Raw genomic sequence first — 11338 nt, forward strand, 5'->3', positions numbered from 1 at the left:
AAGGAAACGAACAACTAAGGGAAAAAATATAGCCTAGGATCTCTGATACAAAGGGACATCAGCTTGAAATCTTTCTCAATATATCCTGATAGAGCTAATTATTTTCCCCTCTTCATGGGGCTTTTTCTTTCCTTTGGAGATTTGCATCACATCTCATATCCCTAGGGGCCAAATTCTGTGCTAACTTGCATTCTCTGCAATGCAACTGACCTTAATGCGGTTGAATGTGAGGGGGGGAGTGTGTCTAGGTCAGCATAGAATTTGGCCCCTAATGTTTCTTTAATGTAGCATTTGCTTGTGACATTTGTTAGCACTTCAGTTTGATGATGGGTTAGGATATTTCACCCCTTTGATGTAGAAGAATGTCTAAGTGCTAATATTTTGTGGCAACATCAGCCCTGTAAATAAGATATTGGAAGAGCAGTACTTGGATTATATAGTTTGACTGCCTTCCTGCAGCAAGTACATTAGGCAGCACTGAAGCTGTTAAAGTGAGATAAGCTGCATGAAGTATTTTACGATCACAGTAAATTAATGCAAATGTCTTCACTGTGAGCCTGATTTTCCACTGCCCTGCACCTTGAGTGGTTATTTTCATCTGTGCAAAAGGATGGGAAAAACATGATCCAATCAGGATAGTAGGGGTTTATACCGCTTTGCACTGGTGTGAATGACTAGGTAAGGGGGAAGGGAGTGGGGAATCTAGCCCTGTGAATGTGATGTGTCAACATGAAGGTAGATTGACAGATGATTTGTGTGATTAAATCAGATTATAATGTTAAGCACATGATATCCTGTCAGTTAACATGACTACCGTTGTAAATGCTATGGATCAGTTTTCTTGTATCATTTCCCATAAAACTATAATTTCTAAAAGATCTGGTATAAAGTCTGGCACTTGTCTCTAAGCATGAAACCATCCTATTGTCCTTCTTTCATAATAGGATTGCATGGGAGCTATCATCAGGAGCAGCTCATTGTTTCAATTCAATATATGAGATGAATAGAGGTGGACTAATTCGTCCTGTCTGTCAACCCCTTTGTTCCCTTTTAGTAAGGATGAGCAAATTTGTCTTGCTTAATTTCAAACCCATGCAAACACTGAAGTTCAACTTGAATGCTATGGGTTCTCTGTCTGCTTAGGAGAAGCTGGGGGAAAGGGAGTAAAGGGGGGAAATGTGTTCAATGGAAAATAGAGCACAGAAATCAGACAGAGTGAACAAGTAAATTCAGAGGGATCTGAGGAAAAGATGTAGAGACTGAGAACAAAATCTAATGAAGGAATAAATGTAGGGGGTCAAATTATGACCACCCACTTCAGGGAGATGCAGGAGGGGAGGTGCAAGGAACCTCCATGCCACTTGGCACAACTTCCACAAAGGTCAATCTGTCACAATTCCTCCAGGAATCCCTCTCGTCATCCTGGGACTATCCCTGAGGTGGTCTGACCCCTACACAGGGCTGTACTTAACTGGCACAAGTCTGGATCATTGAACCTTTTTTTAAAACAAAAAAATGGCTTTTTGACCATTACAATTTTTCCTCACCAAAAACTATGTTTTTGCTATGATTTTTCATTAAAAGGTTTACTTTTCAAAAATCAATTTTTAAATGTTTGTTTGTCTCTCTTTTTCTCCATTCCTCTTTTCTATTTTGCCACTGGAAATAGAAAATGGGAAAGGAAAAAAGGGGAAGAAAAATGAAAAACAAGAAAGATTCATGTAGGGAGATTGGTTTAATCAAAAACCCAAAAATTTCAGTGGACATTTTTGAATGAAATGAAAAATGTTCATTCCTTTTGACGTATTTTTTTGGAAAATACTTAACATTTTTCAGCTTTGGACACAAGTGTGGCTAATATACCTGCTCTACACAGTTCACCACTCATGCCAGCCTAGCTTTTGAAGGAAAAGGAGAGATTCTTCAGTCCCAAACATAGAGCTCAGGCTTCTGTTTAGCTAGGAAAACTGCATAATTCATTTAACAAATTCATGTAAATTATAATGGCACAGATTCTCCTCATTTTACGTGGATGTAAATTGACTGGGTCAAAATCTGTGCTGGCCCAGAAGTCATACGAAAAGCATGTGTGACAATGAAGTCAGTGGGGTTACGCCAACAGCGACCTGGCCCATTGAGTTTAATGTGAGCTTCTCATTTTCAAATATAGTGCTTGTCACCAAGGGCTTTCATACTGCAGGATGCTCCTGTTGATGCTTGAACATAACTCCCTGCTGCGTTAGTGGGCGTTATGTATGCACATCAGGAAGAGAATATACAACCCTTAAAGTGCTCGGTGCAGAAAATGAGGACATTTTTGTATGCGCAATATTATATCAAATCGGCAGCAAAAATTCATAATCATAGTCAAAAATACAGGCTATTTTCAAATACAGGCAAAGAGATTTTCAGCATCCTAGGCACCGTGGGCACGTCTGCCTGTGTCTTTACTTTGCACAGTTTCAAACACTTTGAGTGTCAGGTTCATCCAAACCTTTATGGCAAAGCTGATGCTGAGTGTATGTCTACACAGCCCGCAGAAGCAGGCCTCTGAGCTTAGATCAGCAGACTCAGGCTAGCAGGGCTCGTGCTAGCACTCTAAAAATACCTTTATAGACACCACGTTGACATCGCAGCTTCAGATGGAGTTTGAGCTCTGAAACCTAGGGAGTGGGGTGGGCATTAGAGCCTGAGCCCCAGCCCGAGCTACAACTGCAAAGCACCGGCTACATCACTATGTTTTAGAGTCTAGGACAAGCCACTCTAGCCGGAGTCTGTCGATTTGGGTTGGGAGGCCTGCTTCTGTAGGCTGTGTAGACAAGGAGGGGTAGTTCAGTGGTTTGAGCATTGGCCTGCTAAACCCAGGTTGTGAGTTCAGTCCTTGAGGGGGCCTCTTTGGGATCTGGGGCAAAATCAGTACTTGGTTCTGCTGGTGAAGGCAGGGGGCTGGACTCAATGAGCTTTTGAGGTCCCTTCCAGTTCTAGGAGATACGATATCTCCATATATTATTATTATGCTAAGGAGGAGAAGGGAAACAGCACATTTTGCTCCTCCCTCTCTTGCATTATGTAAGGATTCCACTTCACGTAAGAGCTCTTGAAAAATTCATTATGAAAGATGAAACTCAGCCTAGGAAAAAAGCATTCTTCAAAGACATCAACATTTTTCATGCTAGGGTTCAGTGACAGGCTTGAAACTGGTTCAGAAGAAAAATTTCTCTATAGGGCTCAATTCTGTGCCTCCTAGAAAAAAAAATGTGTATGCAGTGTTGTAGCCCAGGATATTAGAGAGACAAGGTGAGTGAGGTAACATATTTTATTGGACTAACTTCTGTTGGTGAGAGAAGCTGGTCCAATAAAAGATATTACCTTCTAGAAAAAAATGTGAGTTTTGCTGTTGATTTCAGGAGAGTAAGAGCAGGCCCTTATTTTTGAGTTTGAAACCAAAGCTAGCCAACTTTTGCAGGTTTTCAGATTTTGAAACAAAACTCTTGCATGACACTAGTTGTGTAAACTTTCCCATTAGAGATTGTGTCCTCACATGGATGTGAAAAATTTTCTCTAGCCTGAAATGTCTGACCCAGCATATCAGTTCAATAACACAGATTCTGTAGCCTTCCGTTTATACGTTAGCAGGTCTTAAGTGAAACTCTGCTCAAAAAAAGAAATCTGCATATTGAAACATATCTAAATATATATCATTATATGAGCTATGTTTGAAAAATAACATTAACAATAAAATTAACATTTTGACCATAATGGCCTTTAAAGGACTCAAAATAATCTATTGTTTGAACCTCTGTTTATTATTCTCCCTAATTTCCTATTTAAAACAAAGGAAATGAACACTGGAAAAAAAGCCTTGAGCCAGATCGGCAGCTCCTGTAAATTGGAGTAGTTCCATTGAAGTCTATAGAGCTACACCATTTTATATGAGCTGAGGATCTGGTCCCCTGTGCTTCCAAAAAGTTGAACTACTATAATCCAAAAGGTCCAAGGTGGCAAAGAAATTCATACCCAAGGCTAACAGTCAGTCCTTTAATCCAGTCTTTTGCTTCTTGGATAAGCAGATGCCTTCAAAAAGGGGAGTTGTAATTTTCCATAGTGTACAGTGCAGCAAATCATAGAGCAGTAACTAGAGAGACCTGAAAAACTAAGCAGAAGGATCGACGCATTTATCAAAACACGGCAATGTAAATTGTTTCCATTACATAAAGAACCTCCCAGGAAAGAGGCATTGCTACAACTACAGAACTAGCCTCTGTGCTTATAACTTGACACTGCTACATAGCAATATTGTACTGACATGCTGTTAGAACACCCAAGCCCAATAACTAGATAGACTCTCAGGGCTTTGTACTAACACAGCTTTAGACTTTGCTGTCCCTAAGCACACTGAAACTCATGCTCCCAGCCTAGCAAGTTTTTGAGTTCCCATCCCGAAATACTGTAAAGGGGCCTGATTTTCCCTGGATAGTTGCTCAGCATTGTCTGAAAACCAGGCCCCTTTAAGGTATCTCAGGAACCTAAAATTGAGATCCCCCCCCCAAAAAAACCACTAATTATGTTTGAAAATTTAGGCCAAACTAACTTCCCTCAGATCGGTGGAGGGCAGATCTTCCTCCAGGCCATTCTTGAAGCTGAAGTTATCAATGTCTTGGCGAGTTGAAATCTGTATCCCTGTTGTATTAAAGGGACTGGCTAACACAGCGGATTGGGAATGGACTCTGGAGCCTTGCATTAGTCTGTTAGTGAGTCAAATCCAGCCCAGTTGGTAGTCATCACCATCTGAACGTTCTTTGGTAACCTGTGTGGAACGAGCTGGTGCTATCAGTCCAAATGCTAGGGCACTAGTGGGCACAAAATACATCATCACAACTGCCATCCTGGCTGGCAGTTTCAATCGAGAAGCAAAAAGAATAAATGGGGCGATTGAACTACCCTCGGGTCCCAGAGTTGGAGATTTCAAGCCAGGATTGAAATGAATTGGCAAGACAACCTAGGGACGCTTACATGGCCACACCAGTTTTCCAGCTACATAGAGGGCATCAGCCTCCAGGACTGTCAATCTGATACCTTTCTAAAGTTCTAAATTCCCGCTAAAAACTGTAGTGAGTTTGTATCCAAATGACAATTTGATGGAAACCAAGGCATGGCATGGCAATGAGAAATGGTGTTTTAAGACATGCAGGAGCCAGGGAAACATTCTGGGGTGAAAATAAGAGACAGCAGTGAAAATCAGCAAAAGCTCAGAGTTGCTGTTTGACTATTTTCCACTTGAGCCTTTTGCTCTGATGGCAAAATGCAAAGTATAGGACTCATGTGAGTTGGAGACTATTAATAATTGTGCAGTTTAAAAGATCATTTCTTAATCATTCATCTTGCCCATCTGTTAAGGGAAAAGTGATGGACAAGAATTCTTCAAGGTCAGAATATGTTGCCAAGTTCAGGGAACAGTCAGGATCCCAGCAATTTTTTTTTTTAAATAGAACGGAAACAAAGAATTGGGAAGTGACTTTCTAATATTAGATCATGTTTTCTGCCTCCAGTTCTCTCCTCGGACCACCCGCTATCTTAGAAATAGCCTGAGAAATGGTCACTTACACCATTTCTAACCTCATGAACCAGCGGCAGTGTTTCAGTGTCTGTGTTGCTAATTTATTGAGGAGTTGCTTCCCAGTTACTCGTGTGCTTTGGCAGTATGGCAGCCTCCCATGCATGAACATGTCAGCATGAGTAGGTGCTGTTTTAAGCAGATTCCAGTTGGATACAGCAAGCTGTAAGTGCCCAAAAGGAGTAGTCTCTCACTCCCCCGCCCTCCCCCCAAAGCCACAATATTGTTTTGCATTTATCAGCAGCACTAGTTCCACGTAGCAGCTGAGGCACTGTGCAGGTTCCCAATCTAATGTGACAACAGTTAGCAATAAGGGGCTTCAGTCTCCATTAACTTTGATGCCCTTTACAGTGCTTTAACAGAGTTACTCCTGATTTACCACTGAGCAAGATAAGAATCAGGTCCAAGGATTACAGCTTGCGGCCAGTGCTTGAAACTGGCCAAGCTCTGGTCGATGCAGGACCTCCGAGAGGTGAAGGAAGGGAAAAAAACAGCTTAAAGCCACCTTTGCATTCCCCCAATCCCTGAGGTTGCTAGGGACTGATCTGGCCCACTGCACAGCTTGGAGCACCTGATCTAAGTTCTTGCAGCTGTTACAGCCTCCTAAGACCTGATGTCTGGCAGAATGCCAGCTGGAGGTTCCCACAGGCAAGGACTAGAGTATTACAAGCTTGCAAGAGAAATGTCTTTGGACAGGCAGTTCCTTACAGGGATCAGGAAGGAATATTTTTACCCAATGCACAATTGGCCAAATGTATTCTATCTTTCTTTTTTTTGCCTTCCTCTGAAGCATCAGGGATTGACCATAGCTGAAGACAGGCCATTGGACAGGGGTTCTGAGGTGCTCAAGGCTCTTTCTTAGAGGCCTGGCTGGTAAATCTTGTTCATGGGCTGAGGGTCCAACTGATCACCAGATCTGGGGTTGGAAAGGAATTTTTCCCCCCAACTCAGATTTTCAGGGACCTTGGATTGTTTTCGCCTTTCTCTGTGGCATGGAATGTGGATCACTGCTAGGTCATTTGGGTCTATCCTACCTAATCATTTCTCTGCCCCTGCAGGGGGCTTGGGTTGCTGGTGACGTCTCAGTCTGGCACAAAACATTTTAGTCTGAGGACTAAAATGCTTTAATCTAATCCCAGTTACTGGGTTCAACACAGGGGTAACTGGATGAAATGTAATGGCCTGTTATATACAGGAGGCCAGAGTAGGTGGCCTAATGCTCCCTTTACTTCTATGAAACTATATCCTCCCACCTAATTACGAACTAAATCTGCCGCAGTTTCATAGAGGGTGTTACCACTGACAGCAGTGGGAGCTCTGAAGGGAATCAGCAGCAAGGTCAAAAACCCTTTGAAAGCCCAGCCTGCCATTGTTCAGTTATTGCAGAGGGGGATGAAACGAGACTTTTGTGACTATGTGAATAAGTGATATTCTTTGACCCAGGAAGAATTATGCCCATTAGAAGTTAGGCATCTAAATAACTTGGAGGATCTGAGCCTATACATATGTACAATACCTGCCAGAACTGGGCCTTAATCTAAGATGAGGCATTTAGGTACTAATGTAATAAATATAAATCATCATCCATCTGAAAATTATGCAATTAGATACATTTTAGGACCATGTGTTAGTTGCATGTCCTCTGAGTAGCTAAATATTGCACATACTGGCAGCATATTCTCCCCTGTTCAGAGACAACACCATGAAGTGATAGTTCAGCTAGCATGGTGTCAAGGATGCAAGAGTCCATCAGAGAGACCGGTCAGTGCCCCACATCACTGCTGTGGATGCATCTGTTTTATGCCTAACTTTGGAATGCTGTTTGATTTCAATAGCTTGTTTGCTGGAAGTGTACGGATCCTTAGCGCCACATTGTACACGTTGGCTTACATTTATTAAAGTGATTTGGGATGCGTTGTTTGTTTGTTGCTTGCCCAGTTGATAAACTTTACAGGGCCAGCTTTTTAGAAGACACCTGCTCAGTAATGTGTAAAAGGCAGGCCTCTTAATGGTGTCTCTAGCTGGGCCCTCTAAAACTACACTACCTAAAATCACTAGTCACTTCAGAGAATATATTCTTTAACCTTAGTATTGTAGTAGAGTCCAGATGCTTCACTCATGATTGGCTCCCATTGTCAGAGACACTATACAATCACACACAAAGTGAGAGTCCCTGCTTCAAAACCCTTGATAGAAGACACTTCCTACTGATGCCAGAGAAAACTGCAAGTGTATACTGGCACTTCAGAAAGAAACCCTTGATCACTTTATATATGGAGGTGGAGTTTCTTACATTTGGAGTTGAAATATAAAGGAGACAGCTCTATATACAGGCTTTATAAGCACAAAGTCTCCCCCCCACAGTAAGTACTCGCTCATGGAATAAAGTGGCTGTTTATCTGACTATTTCCCCCCCTCCTCTCTTTAACTTCAGATCTGCGTGACTTCTGAAAAGGAACATGATGGCTTTATCAAAGTGTACTGTGGGAAGAAGAAAGGCTTTGTCCCCCTAGACGTCTTAGAAATCATCTGATTTCAGCACTGCACTTGCTGCAGTAGGAAAGCTTTGCTGGCAATGCCTGTCTGCCTCATCTCACACTGTGTCAACCCTGCTGGGCCGTTTTACAGATGATCAGGGACTAGTGAGACGACCACAGCAACAAAAAAAGACACTTAGACTGTTACAGCAACAAGAAATAAAAAGATGAGGGTTGATTAAAAGAATATACATCAGGAAACCTCTAGGGGGAAAAGGGGCCAAGGAAAGTAAAAGGAATAAGGTAAGGAATGGCTGGACTAGCTCATTTTCAGTGCAAGATGGCTATTAATTATCCTGATGGAGACAGACAGACAGACACAGACAGACAGCTGTTCTGAAGGACTAACCTCATACCTGCTCATCTGTCTTAAAAAAAGCTGTTGGAGTGCGTTTTTGTTTGAAGTGTGATTTCACGGGGGGGAGGTTCAAACTGTCCTTGTAGTACAGTCTGATCTTGTAGTAAAGTGTGACTGTGATTCTAGAGTTTTGTCCACAGTATTAGCCAATCAGCATAGCGTTTAATCCCGATGTCGAGTCTCCTAACAAAGCAGTTTGGAGGCACTGTGTAAACGTCAGTCTGAGAAGTTAATGCACCATTGTCTGGACGCCAACGGCTTTCTCTTTCTCTGTGCTCAGACTGTACAAAAGAGCAGCCAACTTCTACGTCCTTTGCTTTCTCTGTATACAAACAAAACTCTTGGCACACATGGGATGTAACTGCTGCTCTGGTAGCTGACAAACTTAGAGTCCCTCCTGTTCAGAAGGCCAGGCTAGAAGTATTCCTCTGTGATTCCTTGCTCCTTTATCTGGTGGCAGAGGAAGTGTCAGAAATACAGAGCTGAGTGAGAGCCCGATGCTTGAAAAGTTTTCTATTTTTCCATGAGTATTAAGTTTGAAGAGATTTTATATATTGATCCTATTTATAAGTAGTAGATAATCAACCAAGCTCCTTCTAGAGTGAAAACGCTACTAAAGAATTGCAGTAATTGTTGGTGAAGCTAGGAATCCTCCCATTCCAGGATCAATGAGAGAGAGAAATAAACTAGGGTATCATTTATTTGTATTAACATGAAGTCTCTTGCTTCATTCACTAGACGGGAGCTTTTAGGAATCAGACTAAGCTAAATTCTGCCTTCACACACACATGCAAACCCTATTGATGACAGTGAGGTTGCAAGAGGTGTCTGTCAGGGCAATGTTTGGCCTATTGTCTGCATCATGTAGGCCCCAGTCTTGTAATCTGTTCTGTGCATATGAACCCCTGCAATGGTCTCTGTGCAGGCATAAGAGTCTGCCGGTGCAGATCAGATGGCAGCATCAGGGCCTTGGTCTATTGGTCTCATAATATTTCCCACTTGAGTTCTTGCCTTTGTTGTCCAGCCTGTGACAGAACCCTACTCTATATTATTACCGGGGGTGCTGGAACAATTTTTATAGTGGGGGTGTTGAAGGCCATTGAACCAAACTGTAAATCCTGTATATAATGAAATCCACTTCAAGCTAGCGGATAGAGATAGACCCAACTCAAAATCCTAAATCCATATATCCCACACAAAGGAGAAGTTTCAGATCTGCATCTGAACTTCACATGTGGCCACACTCTTTAAAATGGGCTGAACCACACAATCCTGCAGTATTATGAATCTGTATCCATAAGCCCTGGTCCTACAGCTAGATTGGCCTATATGAACTGTCCATGCAGAGGCTTCCTGAGGACAATGGGGTTCCATTCAGCCTCAAAGAGTGCAAGATCAGAGCCAGACATTGTAGCTCTCGTCTGGCTCTCATTAGTGTGGTAGTGTCAGCTGCTGAACCTTTTTTCTTCATAGCTAATGTAATCTAAACAAATCACATGTCGTTTCATTTCAGACATTGTTCAGTGGGGAGATCAAAGATATATAAATGGCCTTTTTCAGTGTAAACAATGAACTACTTTAACTCAGCTTATTGTCCAAGATAATCAGAAAACTCCTGTGGGAGATGGGGGGACTGAAGATGCTGATATGGCTTAGAGACCAAGAGGAAAAGCAGCAGAAATGCTATTAATCCATCCTGCTTTATCATATTATTTTATTTGATATTCACCAATTTTTAAAAAACCTGAAATGCCTGTTACAACTAAAATTATTGCTTACTTTGGTCCAGCCTGTTATGCATAAGACTAGGGAAATCTGTTTTAATCTATACATATATGCTCTTGTTTACATGATTGCATCATACTGTGATTCCCTCCTATGTCACTCTCCTATTATTTCAGTTTCTCCCTAAAACATGCATCGTACTATTCAAAGAATAATATGAACATTAACTACAATTCACAATGGCCTTTAATCAATGTCAGTTTGATTTCTTTTGATACCAAGCAATAAATAATAAAGTGACTGAAAAGCCCCTAAGTGGATTACATCATGGTGGAGCAAGAATTACTTTCTAAATAAAAGCTTTCATGGTTATTTTTACTTTTTCCTTTTCTGTCACTGGTTGATGTGTATTTTGTCCCTGATTCAGCAAGTTGTTTATGCATGTGCCTAGCTTTAAGCAGAAGAGTAACCAATGGATCATATGGTTGAAGCCAGGCACTTGCTTAAACACTTTACTCATCAATTTTGGATGCTTTACTTTGATTTCAGATTGGCATTCTATAGTTTTTTCTACCATGTGCAGTTCATCATAGATATTTGCATTAATAAACAGATAAAGTCCAGTTCATCACTGTGGCTGGCCTATCTGGCACTTGCTCAGATAAATTGTATTTTAGGAGATAAGGGTTGTTCATATCTAATTTTATATTTTGCTTAATAAAGAACATGCAGCGGCTGGCTGGAAGGAGAATGGAGAACACGTGTATCAATCTCTTCATTGCATTGGGTATTTTATCATTACTGAGATGTTATCAGAGCACTTACTGCAGGCATCAGCAACAGGACCTGTTGAATACTTTCATTGAAACCCTATAGGGCTTGCTCCTGTCCCAACTGGAGTTTCTCCTTTAAAACATTTCTAAAACGGTTCTTCTGCAAAATAGTAGTATATACAGGATGGTGCAGTGTAGCATAAAGGTTTTGTTTTATCCGTGCCGATTTGGGATAGTCAAAGTTAGCTCTTTCAGACCTCTATTTTACAGTCCAAACCCATCAGTCTGACTACACCACGGTTTCTTGCAACACTTTCTGAAGCAGCTAGTC

General features: G+C 41.5%; 1 protein-coding gene across 4 annotated transcripts in view; it reads left to right on the forward strand.

Moving 5' to 3' along the window:
- Positions 1 to 10989, forward strand: part of STAC (SH3 and cysteine rich domain) — a 196331-nt gene extending 185342 nt beyond the window's left edge. For all 4 annotated transcript variants that reach the window (XM_065583682.1, XM_065583681.1, XM_065583680.1 and 1 more), the window contains one exon: positions 8049 to 10989. In XM_065583682.1, coding sequence (XP_065439754.1) covers positions 8049 to 8147 — 99 coding nt within the window. In that variant the 3' untranslated portion in view covers positions 8148 to 10989. The remainder of the gene's footprint in view (positions 1 to 8048) is intronic.
- Positions 10990 to 11338: the final 349 nt, after the last annotated feature.

This window comes from Chrysemys picta, chromosome 2 (assembly GCF_011386835.1).
Source record: "Chrysemys picta bellii isolate R12L10 chromosome 2, ASM1138683v2, whole genome shotgun sequence".
Classification (NCBI taxonomy): domain Eukaryota; kingdom Metazoa; phylum Chordata; order Testudines; family Emydidae; genus Chrysemys; species Chrysemys picta.